This window comes from Diplotaxodon limnothrissa, linkage group LG12, assembly GCF_057381915.1.
Source record: "Diplotaxodon limnothrissa isolate DT_005_m linkage group LG12, D_limnothrissa_male_GT1.1, whole genome shotgun sequence".
Lineage (NCBI taxonomy): Eukaryota > Metazoa > Chordata > Actinopteri > Cichliformes > Cichlidae > Diplotaxodon > Diplotaxodon limnothrissa.
Window position 1 is genome coordinate 21766084 of NC_140607.1, and position 16341 is coordinate 21782424.

Sequence of the window (16341 nt, forward strand, 5' to 3'; positions counted from 1 at the left end):
TTAAGTCAGTTAAACTCAATGGATGTCAGTTTGTCCAGATAGAAGCATCAAACACTGAGAATTTACTTCTTGTGCTTTGTTGCAAATGAAAGCTACAACAGGTGCACTGCAGAGCTAACAAGACCACCTGCATAAGGGAATGGCTTTGCAAATGGTTACTAGAATATTGCTCTCTTTATCACTAACTGATTTTTCTCTAGTATCGCTTTTGCTAGTGTTCTTGATGGCACCTGCAGCCCGTCATGCCATCCCAAGAAGTTCTGCTGTGTCTCCCTGCTCAGGAGATAGGCGGTTACTCAAGGAGAGCTGTGCAGGGCAGTAGAAAGCCATGAACCCAGCATCAGCACCAGTATCTGCTCCCGTAAAAGCCCTACAAAATGATTCCCTGGAAACTGCTCAGCTGCATGTTACTAAATGAACTGTCAGAAACACTAATATTGGTATTGATAGTCTTTTAAAAAGACATGTCATGGAAATGCAGTACACACCAAGCAGCAGTGTCTTTTCAGTGTTTATTGAGTTTCTGATCTATCAATGCCATCATATCAGACACTTCCATTATGGTAAGGCACAGGTTTGTTCAGAGAAAACACTGATCTTATGTACAGCAAATGTGTGGACGTGGTACATACAAACAACTCTTTCTTAGCCTGAATGACCAGCCAACAATTGGTCCAATAAAAAAAAAAGACAACAACAAAAAAACAAAAAAACAAAAAACAAAAACAAAACTGGTTTCATTCATTTCAAAGCCCTTTTTGTTAAACAAGATTCAAAAGATAAAGCCAACATTTTGCAATGCAATATGAAATGTAACGTCATACCAAAATCTTAAAAATAAAAATCATGAGGGGAAAAAAAAAAGAAAATAAATTTCAAAAACATGTCATTGAATACAGATTCAAGGTAATGCCTGGAAATGCCTGCAGAGTACTGACTTGACTAGCATCTTGTGAGCCGTGAACTAAAAGTTTACAATTACACCTTTACCTTGGTATGACGACAAGTCTTTCTTACAAAGTGGTAACAAAAAATAAAATGAATCCTGCTGCCCCTAAATCTAATAGTTAGTTCCTGTTGTGCATAATTTAAGATCATAATTGGTCACGTGATTGTCCAATAGAAATTTAGGTCCAACAAGAATTCCCTTGATAAAACCAGACAAAGCATTCAGCAGGAATATAATCTGCTTCAGTTTATAAAAAGATGGTACTACAAACAGCCCTGCTGTTTGAAGCCGGAGGAACTGCCCATGCCTGAAATACTGCATACATCTCAGGTGTACAGGTGTAATAATAGTAATAATTATCCACTATGGTCCATTTCAGGGGGAATATTTAGTACAAATTTTGAAAATAAAAGGAAAAACAAAGAAACTAAGTACCAGCACTGACTTTAATCGGCACCACAGAAAAGAACTAAAAATTTTTAAAAAGTTCACAGATTATATTTTGCTGTTAACAGGTTGACTTTACACTACATAGTCCCTTCACAGGGTCATTATAAAAGCTATAGGTGGAACCAAATTGTAAATAAAAGCACTATATCTCACATTTTACTATTTTAATCAAATAAGGAAGGAAAAAAAGTGCAAAAAGACAGTAATGTGTGATCAAACTGAAACTACTGGAGTCTAAGATGATGTTCTTTTATGGTGTAAGAGGAAAGGCACCTTACGATTAACTATCACTGAATCTCGTCACATAATCAGACCCCTGTTAGCGTGTGGGATATCAGATACACAACTAGCGCGTGACAGAGCTCTATATACTGTTAATATACTATAATATACTGTTACATTTTTTTGCCTGCCTTCATGTAATGTTACAAAAGCCCTCTGAAAACCTTTGTTAACGTCACTACCCCCAATCCTTCCTGTTACTCTCCCTGTAAACTAATGACAGAGAGTTAAAAAAGAAAAAGAAAAACCTACATTTGGTCAGTTTCTGTAATTACAGAGGATCAGCTGTGTTTCACTTCAACTTCCAAATGTCCTTGGTCCAATTGAGAGAAAAAAAAAAAAAAAAAAAAAATCAGTAGGTTGCTCTTAAAGAGTCACTAACCACAGTCCTGTATATAAAAAAAAAAGTTTACTCTACAAAATTATTTTATGATCTTGTGAAGCTAAAATAAACAAAAAACAGAGGCTCAAAGACAGCAAACAACCGAAAGGAACAAAAGGGAAAGAATACAGCAAAGATTCAGGAGATACGAGGAGGAAGGCACAGATTTTCAGAGCTGAGGCTAGAAGTCAGAGGTAGAAGAGGTCACAGACAGCGAAAAAAAGGAGAAAAAAATGTTATGAAGGGAAGACGTGTGATGAAATGTCTATCTGTCCTTTGATCCAAGCTTCTCGATCAAGTCGTGCAGGGGAGCGAGCTCTCGCCGGTCAATGAGGTTGAACTCCTGTAAGAAAAAAGTTTTTAAAAATTACACATGTATTCCAGATTAGTTCCTAAGATATATTTTATAAGTTTAATTAAATGGTTCTCAGACCTCATGGATAGACACAATGTGAATGATTAATGTAAACATTATTTATCTATTTAGGAGAAAACTAGACAGGGAACCTTTAAGTTTACAGTGTAAAACTATAAAATAAAAGTGTAGCATTTACTAAAGCTCAAAAATAAAAATTTCTCTCCACAACCAACACAAGGCCTGTATTATGAACCAGGATTTGGGTCATTTCAGGGTTAACTTTGGTTTCTGTACTATGAGGATGGTTCACTTCTTACCAAGGTATCCTGGTCATTTACGCTGAAGAAATAACCTTATGTCCGAGATTAGGAATGGATTCATGGAAGATACCTCAGGCCTCCATGCTCAGATAGCAGGAGCATCTAAAGTTTTTTTTTTTTTTTTAGTAACTTCTAAAGTCTATGTCTGTCCACGCTGAACGTCAGTCATAAAAGATAGATTTTAAGACACGACTGTATTCACTGACCCCCCGGCCTTGACTTTATTAACACAGCAGGTCTTTTCCCATCATACTGACTGCACATTCACACAGGACCTTAATACTGTACTGCTCTACTGTGCTTTTCCTATTACAGACACACATACGGCTGCTTTGTCTGCATTATAGTTTTATCTTCTGTAAATTCAACTGCTTTGGTGACAGTAGACCTAGGCATGTTTGTGATGGCTGCCAACACCACCCCTTTAACATGAGTGCTAGATTCATAAACCCTGGGTTAACAACCATATTCGTGTGACCGCTTATCCTGACTGCTAATGGAATCCTGCGTATGTCGACCTTTCTTTGCAGGCGATGGCCTCTTATTATTGTTGTTGAAGCAGTTAGAGCATCAGTACCTGCACTAAAACTGGCATTTAGCATCAAGCACGTGTGACGCAAGACACTTAAGTACATTATGTATAGTCTATGATAAAAAGACATCTTAACAGCACATAGTATTTACTGCCACACCCTATTAAGATGTGGTTTTATCTTGTTCTGCAACTGAGAGTAGCTCAGCTTATTCCTGTGTTTGAGCAATGTCAGCTATTGTGACAAGTGTGGTCTGTGAAGGTGTTTAAATATCAATTTCAATCTTTTTTTTTTCCTCAAAAGTGACTTTTTTTCCCCCTGTTTGGCTCTTCACATTCCTTTTTTTTTTTTTTTATGTGGACATTACCACATTTAAGGATCTTGAAGAGAACCGTGTGGACAAAAATAGCCGTGCAGGCACACGCAGCACACTGCTGAACAGAAATAAACCGGGAGGCCAAAGAAGTCGCCAATCACAGTTTCTCTTAAAAGTTAATGTGCAATGGACGCCAGAGAATTAGTGTGCACATGATCAAGATGAAAAGGATGAGAAGAGGGAGCTAACTTTCTAATTATGGCTTTCAGCAGAGTAATGACTACTATTTCTACATGGAGGTGTGTGTACATGCAAACATTTCAGGAGGATTTTAACTACATCTGTCTTCTCCACAAGAGTCTTGCAGCAAGATACTCATGTCAGGCGAATGTGCATGAGTCACATGTATTCTAATTTAACTGCTTACAGACTGAGGTAGCATTGCAAAAATATGTGGTATCAGTTATGGAAGTGGCTCAATGTAGATATATATTACAAGAAGTTGTCACTATCTTAAAAATGCTTTTATTCAAACCTGAGCCAAATGGAAACAGTTTCAGAAACATTATTAGTTCCCCCTCACAAAGATTACTCAAGTAAGAGAAAAAATGACTCGGGACTCTTTAGATCAGTATATATATAAATAACAGTCCAGGTATGAAAGGGGCTGTAGAACCACAAACCACCTACCTGAACAAAGAAAATGAAGTGCTTGAAGGAGGTGTTGAGGTGGGCCTCCTCCTGCAGCTGCATCACAGAGTCAAAATGCTGGTGGTAGATGTGAGCGTAAACCCTGAACAGGCGCTTCAGGATGGTTTTGGCCACAGACATGAAATTCTTGGGAAAGGGAACTCCTGTAGGGGAGAAGGGGTTGGAAAATGCTGATGTCAAGAGAAGAGAATGCGCTGCCTCAATGTCCACTATGAATTTCATCCTAAATCCAGAGGATTGCTGGACTTTTAGCTCATTTGCCTAGCTTAAAAAATGATGTTTTGATATAAAACTACAATGCTGATAGTTAAAGCGATACTTTTCCAGTTTAAAAGTGATAGTATCACATTCACAGACAGACTGGCAGCAAGAACTGTAACCTTCTCATGCGCTGTCTTCCAGTTTTAAAACCTCAGCTGTAGAAAATGAACAAAGAGAAAGCTTGTTTGTCTAAGGGGCTTCTTGGCATCAGTCTGCTCCTCAGCATGCAAGACACAGTTTAGCTGGACTGAAGTCATGTGACTGGCTTGGACCGCCAACACCATTATCCTGCTGCCCTTGGTTATCTTGTCTGTATGTTTAGGATTGCATTGCTTTAAATGCCAAGTGTGCAGCTAAAAAACTTATTTCTGCTCTTTGGTCTTTTTATCAAAAACACAGAAGACCAATAACACCATAATTATTCTCACAGGCTAAAAGTAAAGTCAAAGGAAACATCCCTCTATCTGTTAAACACAAACAAAAGCTTTAACTTTTGTTAAAACTCACCGATCTTGGAGGGGAAAAGTGTCTCATCATCCAGCTGATCCTGCACCCAAGTCATCAAATAGTCAATGTACTTGGGTGCAGAGCATTTGATGGGCTTCTTAATATTGGTACCATCAGCCCAGTGATACTCATACCTTCAGAGAAAGAACAAAATCAGTAGTCATCTCTCAGATTACCACCTTGTTTCACTAGTTAAACTGGACTTGCTGAAGAAAAATGAGAGCTCTGCATATAACTGTGTATCTGTCAGGACAGTGGAACGTCATCTGGTAGCTGACAGGCCAAAAAAAGAACAGAAGAGGGAAATGCAGAAGTTTCGTAGTCTTGATGGCGGCTATGTCAACAGGAAGTGAACCCCCCTCGTCTCTTCCTCCTGATTAGAGACTGAGCGCAGAAAGTCTTGGCAGGACAGAGGATAGGGGAAGAGTCTAACTAAACAGCTTCTACAGAGTCCACGAGCAAGATTGAATTCCCGTGTTCCTCATGTGACATTCAGATGACTGATTTGAAGCTGATTTAACTTAACCATCTCACCACTAAAAATGTGATCTGGGAATCTGATTCTGCAGTTAACTCAGGACATCAGGTCTTAACAGCTGGACCAGGTCTCTTATGTAAAAGAAAGCTATTTTTATCTCAGTGACACTTCCTGGTAAAACAACGGCAAATAAATAGATAAAATTTAATTGTGGAGATGATAAAACACAGGAAGTGGACCCGCATGAAATGAGTCAGCTGAATTTTGCTTTATCTGACACACAGTGCAAAACAGATTTAGCTTTTTCCTTTTGTTGGTCTTTTTTTTTTGTTTGGGGGGGGGGGGGGGGGGGGGGATTAAATCCTCAACAAAAACATTATGTTTTGGTATCAAACACTAAAAAATGTTTCTCTCATAGCTCAATAATAACCCAAGTCTTAAAAGTCAAAAATCCACTTCTCTGAAATGTAAAAATATATAAATAATCTCAAGTACAGTCAAAGGTCAAAATAAGATGTAAATGAAATTTAAACTAAGGCAAAAAAATTTACCTTTACTCTGCCCCTGAGTTTTGCTGGCCGGTCTAAATTTCTATTGGCTTGTGAAAAAAAGTTTTAACGTTTTGTTTTTAATTGAATTAATTAATACAATCTAATGTTATCAAACTTTTTATTGTGTTTGTATTGCAGGTCTGTTTTTAGTCACAAATGTGGCTCACATTTCCATGGCAACACCTACGTGCTACAGTTAAATGAAGCACTGGAGCAAAGAATTTGTGTCGAGAATTTTTTATAATCAAATTACTTGACTAATCGCTGCAGCCCTAGTCTCGGTGTTGTTGTGTTGAATTGATCAATCTTACAGATGGCTCTTGACATTACCCATATACGCATGACAGTGGGCCATCGTGTACATCATTAACCACACAAATCGATAAAGCAACTAAACACCCGTGGTTTTCCTGCTGTGTCACAAAGTGACTTCAGTTAAATATGCCCTAGTGAAAATACTTGCTCTAAATTAAGAGCACAAACATGAGGAGGACAATGACTGGCGTTACCTTGGTCCTGCAGACATCACGGAGCAGCTCGTCTCGGTGCAGAACTCGGTGATGGTACCGTACAGCATGTTGATCTGGTTGAAGAAATCCACCGCTAATGGAAAGAGTAAATACTTATTTGTTTTATCCAGAATTTATGCATGTTATTATTATGAAGAAAGAACTGGGAGGGGGGGGTTTGCAACAAATTAGATTATAATATGTATTTTAGTATCATCTACACTCACAGTTTAATAGATTTAAAAGCACAAAATGCACATAAGCAATATATTTAAACATACCATATTTTATTAGAGATAATATATAAAACATGTAATTCTACAATCCCTGCTTAATGCAACAACCAATTATTTACCAGTTTGCCAGCTGTGTGCACTCTTCTATGACCCTACTACTCTTTTCACACCACAGGGTGGTGCAAATGTGCAGCACCTGTACAGAACTATTTTATTTATGATTCATACTAACACTGGGCACAGGTACAAACTTTAACTGGTTAGTTGGATACTGTGTGTGTACTAAGTCACTCACTATTCACTGCAATCCATTCATTGAGATCCTCTCCTTCTGGCAGCATGACAGCCTGTCTCAGGTTTCCGCTACCCAGCGTTGCCTCTGCATGTTTCAGCAGCTCATACTGGTGGGAGCCCTCTGGGATGTTCTTCTTCGGCTTGAAGGTCTTAGATGAGCGACTACCACTGGAAAGAAATCAAAGTGGATCTAAGAAATATTGTCTTCACGGTGGTCATGTGGCACAGGCCATATCTGTCTGCCCCCTGCGGGGTTAACGTCTGCCCTTCAAATGTTGACAATGTAATTTTTACATCTTAAATATCTGATATCTGATAAATATACTGTTAACTGGACATGTTGATCTGTCTGTGTCTGATCCCTGCATGGCTGACTTTCATGTGTTTTCCTTCCTCTTTTATTTTTTTCCTTTATAAGGTCTTTTGGGGTAAGACTGTCAAATCAAATGTGTAACAGGACAGGGAGCTGAACACAATAAAAACTGAACTTGTGATAGTGAACTATATAAACAAGAGACTTTTCTCTAAAGTGTTGTTTTTAAAAGGCTAATCTTAGAGCAGATCCTCTTCCTGGGCCTTGATCTAAACACAGGAGGACTCCTATTCATGTGTGCACTCAGCAGATGCAAGCTTGGTGGTGGACATCTATGAACTTCACGCTGAATCCAAACTCGTGATGGATGACCGCTGCAGCGTTTGCTATCAAACCAAAAACTTTGGTTTCCACAGCGTCAGAGCCGTGACTCAACCACATCATAGTGTATACCCACTGACAGGAAATACACCAGTGTCACGGTATTACTGTAAACAACGGAAACTTAATTAGCGGCGTTGCTTTACACTTTATAACAACCCAGCGAGATTAGACCTCCAAAGGTGTGGCTCATAACTAAAAATTGAATGTCTAGCATCGCTTAAGTCAATTAGAGAGTGACTATATGAGCTAAGCTGGCTAACCAAACGCGAGTTAGCGCTGCTCACCAGGCTAGCAAAGTTAGCACGTACTAACTCACTACTTTAAAAAGTTATAGTTCGCGAGTTGTGGCGAACTGTAAATCAACAGTTTCCCGATCATGTTACAATCATCAGTGGTAGCTCTGCGTAAGAAATGGGTGACTTTAACATAACTTAAAACTATACTAAGACTGGGATGGGTAGCTGACCTCTTTATGTAGCGGTGTCTTATTTTATCGCCGCTTACTTCCCTTGACTGAACTTCGCAGAAGCGCAGCTAACATTAACCGCAAGCTCCGGCTGTAACTCAACGAGCGCTTAAAAAAGCAAAAACTTTTTTTTTTACTTACAACAGGAAGCTCATCTTGGCGCAGGAATCGTTTAAGACCCTCGATTTGAACTCTTAAAGCTGGTTTAATAAACAAAAACGCGTTTTAGAAGTACACTGTGCGAGGCACTTGTCAGTGGTGCCTGCTAACAGCAATAGTGAAGGCTAACATGAACTGCACCCGCAGACCCTCTTCCTCTGTCTGCAGCAGCGCAACCGGTAGTCTGTCGCCCCCTTCAGGCTGCCTGTGGGTACTACTACGTACATATTCCAAGATCAAAAACTTTCTGTTAGAAAGCTGTTACTTTCTTATGTGTCATCCTGGAGCACTGTGACATACTGTGACACTGTAATACTGTGACATAGAACATTCCCCTTAAGTTCTATATCATTTTTTGATTGTTTAATATGAGGACCGTGAGACAGCAGTGAGTTGTGAGTTTGAAGACAAAGTTAGAGAGGTAGGGCTGAGAGGGTTTGGACATGGTGCAGAGAAGAGATAGTGGATATACTGGACAAAGGAAGGTGAATATGAAGCTGTCAGCCAGGAGAACAAGAGGAAGACCTCAGAGAAGGTTCATGGATGTAGCGAAGGAGGACATGCAGAGGACTGGTGTGACAGAGGTAGATCCTAGGGACAGGGTGAGACAGAGTCAGATTTCAAATCAAACAATGGATATGTGATCTAAGTGCAGACTGTCAGCTTAAATCTTTTCCATTTTCAGTCAAATAACAAGCTATTTCATGGCCAGGTGAGGCCTGTTCCCTCATTATAGCAAAACTAATTAAGCAGATAAAAGATCTGGAGTAAAAGGTATAAAGTCTTGGATTTGCATTTGGAACTCGCAATATGAGTCAAAAAAGACACATCAGTTCAGGTGAAGGCATCATTAGTCTGGAAACACAAACTTATCAGAGAGATATCAAAATATAAAATAAATAAATATATAAATGTATATATATAAAATAAATAAATAAATCTTTGGATATATGAAACAAGATGAACTTGTACCTGAAAGATGGAGAAGAGAAGAGAGAGACAGCATATGATCTGAAGCATACAACATTATCTGTCAGAGAACCTACCTATTCATTTATAGCCCACCCTGCATGTGCTCTCCAGATAAGGAACTACAGTATATCTCGGTACTCTCCAAGCTCTAAAGCTAGGCTGTTCGCTTGTGGTTACACCAAAGAGTGAGAACAAACAGTGGCAAACAGAGAACAGATCAGTGTGTTTCAAAAGGTTCAGTCAGGTATTAATTTTTTCCACAAAACCTCCAGCAGACACTGGGGTTAACTCCAAAAAATCTACTGCCTTAGAAATGTTTTTCCTTTAAGAGCCCACAGTTTGAAATAAACATGAGTACAGATAAGACCTACATTTAATCAAGTGCTTGACTAAAGTACAATTCTTGTTATGTGTACACAAGTGAGTACTTAAATGTATAAAAATCTGCTTTAATACATCCAATAGATAAATGTGCCATGTACGCCATTATATTTGTAGTTGTTTTTTGTTATGGTTTCAGAAAAAAAACGTTTTAAAGGATGTTAAAGCTGCCAATAGGGAATAAAGTAATTACAATGGCTCAACTTGACCAAGAAAGCCATGATAATCATTTAGTAATCTAATAATAACAATCCAGTTTCAGTGTTGGTTTTAGTTTTCTTATTATAATGTGGGCGTTAAGAGTTAGAAGCAAGATTTAGGAAGTTCAGAAAATGTATTACAATACAAACACAACGCTTCATTTGATAGACTCGATATTAATTTATGCCAAAGCCTCATTAAGCTGCAGTATCTCTGAGCATTGCAGGGTGTGACTTTGGCCTGCGGTGAAAACTGCAAAAAGTTCTGTGAAAATACAAAACAATTAAGTTAGTTTTGCAACTATATAATATTCTTAAGTTTTTTTTATGAATTAGCTTTTAAGTCAGTTGATTCAAATGTTTTTACCACACCTAGACTTGGTTTCAATGTTGTTTTAGTTAACTATGATGTTTGAACGTGGAAACTGTACGTGAAAAATACCTTTAAAGCTCTAAAAACGACAACAATTCTGACCTGGTACCGCTCATGAACTTCCACGCCTGTGCCACGCAGGGCTGCTGTAAAGGGGCAGGGCTCTGGTATCCGCAGCGGAGGGCTGGTGGTGACTGATAGCAGTGACGTAGGCAGCTTGCACGAGCGGGGGGAGGTGTTTAAAGCCGCTCTGCTCCTCTTCCTCCTTCCCAGCCTCTCTCCGTCAGACCCAGGCTTTCGTAACCGGCGCTGTAGCTGTGTCTCGTCTTCTGTGAGCCGGTGAGAAATGGCAGCGCTCAGGACTCTCAGGAAACTGTGCCAGCACACACAGCACCAAGTCTGTAAACTGCACACGTCCGCCTCGAGGTGAGTCTCCTCCGCACATCTGCTGCGATCTGAGCGGCTTTAACGGTCATTTTACGACCTCTGAGGCGGCTCTGTTACCTCACTCGGTGGGAGTGTTTGCTTCTTTTTTGTTTGTTTTTTTCGTGTGCCCACTTGTTTGTAGGCTTTTGTGTACGCGGATGAGGTCGCTGGGTTTTATTCTGCCGGCTTTTATTGTTTTATTGCACTAAACGTCCTCAGTGGAACACATTTCGCAGCGCCCCCAGCGTCAAGCCGGTAATATTGCAGGTGTAGATGAGGTGGGGGGGCTGGCTGATGAAATCTGTGTGAATGCTTGCACCCAGTGGCAGGCTTCAGGTGGAGTTCGAGATTTAGTTGTGCACACCTGGGGAAAAATGAAGACGCAGGGCAGATCTGATCACATGGTCTGTAAAACCTGATAACACGCTGAGAGTAATGCTGCAGCAGCCAGTCAGCAAGTGTCTGCATGTGCAGGTATTTATTGGAAACGTGCTGAGTGCAGTATGACTACATGCAATTAACTAATCTTACACACACACACACACACACACACACACACACACACACACACACACACACACACACACAAAAAACTACTCTTAAATCTCGTGGGTCCTGCACATGATCTGCGTGATTTATAAAGACACAAGGCTGATAATTTAGTGTGTGTGTGATTATCTTACATCACTGCTTGTGAAATTAGATCTGGTGGGATCACGTTACTTCAAGTTAATTTCATTTATATGCCAGGAAAATTTATGCAAACTCAGCTGCGAGAGGTACTAGTGCTGTGTTATCATGTGCAGAGTAAACGATTATGAACATGAGTGATTCAAACATTTGTAAAGAGAGATCTTTCCTCAGCCTGTCGGGGGATTTGAACTTCTATTAGCCCTGTAACCTCGACACATTGCGTCTGGGACCTGATACACTGGTCCCAGTGATTCTCCCCAAAACACTCAATCCTTTTCTCTGAGGATTTAATTACTTTGGACAGGATAAAAGTGACGGTTACATCACTGTTGATGGCTCATTACTCTTCAGTTATTAGCCCCTGCGCTCTGCTTGTCATTATATAACGGAGAACCATCTTTGACACTTGTGTAAAGAGGACAAAACGGTGCGGCGGCCGTCTGTACAGTCCTAAATACTGTACATGAGTTTTAACCATCGAATATCTCTGACCGTGCCTGATGGTTAGACGCTCAAAGAGCCTGACTTTCCTTGCTTGTTTCTACCAGTTTACTATACATATTGAAACATAAGTGGTAGTAAAGCATGTGGCCCAGTCTAATGTCTAATTTTAGAGGCTAGAACTGGTGCTTGGATTAAGGTTGAGATGAGTTTACATGAGTCCTAGTTGAAAGAATTTTGGCTTAGCTTTGGCGCCGCAGTGCTGTTATTTGTGCCATGTTGGCCAACGCTTTTCAATAAAGCTGTGTACAAATCTGTCAGGAATTAAACAATGAATCCCAGCATCTTGATGCCCAATAACTTGTCTTCTGACCACAATTGTCTCGCCAACTCCCAGGCAGGAGGCGGTGGTCATCTCAGGAAAGAAACTCGCACGGCAAATTAGGGATGAGGTCCGGGCCGACTTAGAGGAATGGGTCTCAACCGGCCACCGAAGACCCCATCTGAGTGTTATTCTCGTGGGAGACAACCCAGCCAGCCACTCCTACGTCCTGAACAAGACACGGGCTGCGGCTGATGTCGGTAGGTGTTTGGGGGGGGTTCTTTCTTTTTCCCCTTTTTTTTTTTTTTTTTTAAAGGCTGGGGTGCACATTCCTCATACGTGTGATTGGCAAAACTGCAAATGTTCGCCTGTGTGTTCGACCTCCCACAGGAATCTCAAGTGAGACGATTCTCAAGCACACGAACATCAGTGAGGAGGAGTTACTGGACTTGATCGATAAACTCAACACCGACCCCCGCGTGGACGGTCTACTGGTACAGCTGCCTTTGCCAGGTACAGAAAAACTGGGAAATCCTGCATTGGGAGTCGGGTTTGCGTACGTGTGCGTGGTGTCTAGAAATCCAGTATGACGGCTGAATGCAAGCTTTGGTGAACGTGTGTTTGCAGCGCCTACGTTGGAGCAGAAAACTGCCCACCTGCCTTCTGTCTCTTGCTTGGATTTTCTTTCATGCTGGAGGCAGAATTTGCTCTGAGAAACTGAATTTGACCTTATCACCGTGAGCAGAACGAGTTGATGAAGTTGTTTTGACTGTAACTCCCTTTTCTTTGGACAGAACACATCGATGAGCGTGCAGTTTGCAATGCAGTTTCCCCAACCAAGGATGTGGACGGTTTCCACGTGGTCAACGTGGGCCGCATGTGCCTGGATCAGTCCACCATGCTCCCTGCCACTCCCTGGGGTGTTTGGGAAATTATTAAACGCACAGGTAACTATAGTGACCACCTTCTTCCTCTCAGACTCTTCAACAGCATTTTAACCCTATCTAAAAGATTGCAAATTTTCTTATCTTCCAGGTATTCCTACTTTTGGGAAGAATGTCGTGGTTGCCGGACGCTCCAAGAACGTGGGCATGCCCATCGCCATGTTGCTGCACACAGACGGCCGTCACGAGAGGCCCGGAGGTAGGACAGGATGTGTGCGCGCATTGCTGGGTGATAAAACCAAAGCGTGTGCACCCCTAACGCCTCTGTTCTCTGTGGCAGGTGACGCTACAGTCACAATTTCTCACCGATACACTCCAAAGGATCAACTTCGCCAACACACTAAAATTGCTGACATCATTGTGGCTGCCGCAGGTTTGTTGGTTGGCTTGTTTGTTAATCTTTTTTGTCTTTTTGCTGTACTTCACTAACTGTACTCTTTGTGCGTGTGTGCACGTTACTGACCTTTCAGGGATTCCAAACCTCATCACTGCAGACATGATCAAAGAGGGAGCAGCTGTGATCGACGTCGGAATAAACAGAGTGCAGGACCCCGTCACTGGAAAGAGCCGACTGGTTGGGGATGTGGATTTTGAAGGTAAGGCTTGAGAGGGAGAACATATGTGAACACCTCAGTGCTCCACACAGGCATTTAAAATTGTGTTCCAATAAAACGTACTACAGGCAACCTTTTTCAACTCCCCTGCGCACGCTCTGTAACAGCTGTATCCTATTACAGTACCACACTCAAGTTCAGTGAGCTTTTTAAAGCGACCCACTCTTTCATAAATGTTTGTAAAAGCACACTGCATGGCTTTGTGCTTGATTTTTATACAGCTGTGGCAATGGGACTGAAAACGCCCAAATTCGAAGATTAAGCAGTGTGACCTGCTAGCTTTGTCATTGTTCTGGAGCTAGATTAGTTTGTAATAGTTTCTAGAAAACATTATAATGATGTTTGTTGTTTTAATTAGATTTCTATATGTGACAATATGACACAAAATGTCAGATTTTTCCCATATTGAACACTTGCAATTCACATCCAAAAGTTAATACAACCAAGCTGGAGCTTCCTTTACATCCATGCAGATACATGCACAACTCTTTGAGTAATCCTGCTAGCAAAACGAACCAATGACGTCGCTTCCTTCATGGAGGAAAGGGAATAAATAAATGTTTGATAAACAAACATTTGGCACAGACTTATACTTTGCTTCTTGGAAGCTGAACGTGATCATGTTTCTGGAGCACATACTTGGCATCATGTTGCCTCATTACCCGTGTTATTTATAAAGTGACCTTTATGTTGTTTAAATTATATTTATACACACGATGATGGAAGGAGGACCTGATTTCTGGAAAGTTCCATTTGGTGTATAAGGTCTTAATCGTCATACTTTTCCTGTGCACTTTCAGGTGTGAGACAGAAGGCGGGATTCATCACCCCAGTGCCAGGAGGCGTTGGCCCGATGACTGTGGCGATGCTGATGAAAAACACTGTCAAAGCAGCCAAGAATGTCCTCCTGTGTCCCCCACAGAGGATCCGCATGGCTGTTGCGTCCTAATTGGATCAAGACCACATCCCAGCAACAGTGACACATTCCACCGACGAGCCCACTCTCCACCTTCCCAACACTACCGTTATTATTTATTTATTTTTTTTACTTGGAGCAACCTGCCATGCTCCCCTTGCACATGGACTGGAAAGATGATAGCCTTATGGATCTCTTTCTGCTGATGTCGTTAACCTTTCATGACTCCAGGTCCAGCCATAATTAGACTGTTACATTCACTGATGCAGCAGCATGTTTAATGTAACAGTGTTTTCAGTATTTATCATTTGCATTGTGCAAGGTTTTAAAGAATTTTCTGAGATTGTTATTTATTGGTACATTGACACAGTGTTTGAACATGAGTGAAACCGGGTGGTGAGGATTAGCTTGCCGGGTGACTGAAGCCTTTCTGCTGTATGTCTTTCTATTAGTTTATCCTGATGTGCAAAGGGTGATAAGGGCTAATGTCATCAGGGGCAAGTATGTATATCCGTATACAAGCTTTAAAGATTCACAATTGCCTTTGAGAAATCTTTGAAATAAATATTACAAATGTCTCCTAATGATGTTTTTCTGTTACTTTTTAACCGCCAAGTAAATGATGTCCGTGTTTCCTGCACTTCTTTCTAGTTCTTTTCTTTTCCTGTTTTGCTGTAACTGGATGCACCTCTCGCCTCGAGGAATGATCTTGGAGTTGAAGAGCAGTACAGTTTGAGTTCACTGAGTTTGGCGCTCTGTCTCAGATTTACTGAATATACAAAAACTAATTAAGACTGACTGAAATCAGAAGGGAGATCTGGGGGATTTGCGTATTCACTAAAATTAAATATGTGTTTTTACTTTGTTTCAAAATGTAGCTTAAAACAAAGGACAATGACCTCAGTCTTAATTAAAATTGACAGCATACACTCAGTGGACATTATTAGGTATACTTTCCTAGCAATGGGTTGGCCCCTCTTTTTACCTTCAGAACTGCATTAATTCTTTGTGGTCAGTTACATTTATGTACATTCATTTATATAAAGTGAATAAAAAAATGAATAAATAAAAAAACTAGTAAAAAGAAGTGGATAGTTTGATAGTACTCATTACTTTTAATTTTCTGCTCTTGTGTTGAAGTTTGTGTCCCAGTTGCAGGGAGTTTGTTTATTTGAATAAAATTTTCAAGGAAATACTTCGTCCTGTACTTTCATTAGAGTGAAGATTTATAATTTGGGTGAGCCCCAGGGGATTTTTTTTTGGTTAAGTGGGCTGTAGCAGTCTGGTATTTGGAAATGAACCAAAACAGACTGGAATTATTTAATTAATAAATATCTCAAATTAAATAAGATAATAACGGAATGTATTTAATAAAGATGTGTTTTAAGATGACGACACTTTGGTGTATTAGTTTGAGATGTGTAGATGACAGTGAGTCTATTACCTTGCAAAGTGTTTCATAATAAAACACTGCAACTATAATAATTGTTAATTTATTTCGATCATGTAAACAATATACAGGTACATTTAGCATTAATAATAATAATAATAATAATAATAATAATAATAAAAATGAAGTGGGAACTAGGTTCCTCAATCC

The 16341-nt window shown here is 40.3% G+C and overlaps 2 protein-coding genes across 4 annotated transcripts; one reads left to right on the top strand and one right to left on the bottom strand.

Moving 5' to 3' along the window:
• Positions 1 to 542: 542 nt before the first annotated feature.
• Positions 543 to 13911, bottom strand: LOC146621292 (MOB kinase activator 1A). Of its 3 annotated transcripts, none has more exons than XM_085367326.1 (8): positions 13675 to 13911; positions 10488 to 11175; positions 8442 to 9050; positions 7139 to 7305; positions 6608 to 6701; positions 5070 to 5203; positions 4281 to 4444; positions 543 to 2406 (listed from the first exon to the last, which is right to left on the bottom strand). In XM_085367326.1, the coding sequence occupies exons 3-8, from the start codon at positions 8453 to 8455 to the stop codon at positions 2329 to 2331; spliced, it is 651 nt and encodes a 216-aa protein (XP_085223452.1). In that variant the 5' UTR covers positions 8456 to 9050; positions 10488 to 11175; positions 13675 to 13911; the 3' UTR covers positions 543 to 2328. The 3 variants fall into 3 exon arrangements, with proteins under 3 accessions (XP_085223452.1, XP_085223450.1, XP_085223453.1); XM_085367324.1 differs by having other exon boundaries at positions 8442 to 10277; XM_085367327.1 differs by lacking the exon at positions 8442 to 9050.
• On the top strand, positions 10641 to 15923 carry mthfd2 (methylenetetrahydrofolate dehydrogenase (NADP+ dependent) 2, methenyltetrahydrofolate cyclohydrolase). The gene is made up of 8 exons (XM_085367323.1): positions 10641 to 10811; positions 12343 to 12527; positions 12658 to 12780; positions 13062 to 13214; positions 13303 to 13410; positions 13492 to 13584; positions 13682 to 13807; positions 14626 to 15923. Exons 1-8 carry the CDS (start codon positions 10732 to 10734, stop codon positions 14772 to 14774), a joined length of 1017 nt encoding a protein of 338 aa, XP_085223449.1. The 5' UTR covers positions 10641 to 10731; the 3' UTR covers positions 14775 to 15923.
• The last annotated feature ends 418 nt before the right edge of the window (positions 15924 to 16341 follow it).

What these genes read in the sequence shown, in the direction of transcription:
- LOC146621292 (XM_085367327.1), bottom strand. An exon ending in GTGATGTCTGCAGGACCAAG is followed by an intron (nt 5,204 to 6,607) that starts GTAACGCCAGTC and finishes CTTTCTCTGAAG; the next exon opens with GTATGAGTATCACTGGGCTG. An exon ending in ACTTTTCCCCTCCAAGATCG is followed by an intron (nt 4,445 to 5,069) that starts GTGAGTTTTAAC and finishes TCTCCCCTACAG; the next exon opens with GAGTTCCCTTTCCCAAGAAT.
- mthfd2 (XM_085367323.1), top strand. Translation starts at nt 10,732, where the DNA reads ATGGCAGCGCTCAGGACTCTCAGGAAACTGTGCCAGCACACACAGCAC. An exon ending in CTGCACACGTCCGCCTCGAG is followed by an intron (nt 10,812 to 12,342) that starts GTGAGTCTCCTC and finishes GCCAACTCCCAG; the next exon opens with GCAGGAGGCGGTGGTCATCT. An exon ending in CCGTCACGAGAGGCCCGGAG is followed by an intron (nt 13,411 to 13,491) that starts GTAGGACAGGAT and finishes TCTCTGTGGCAG; the next exon opens with GTGACGCTACAGTCACAATT.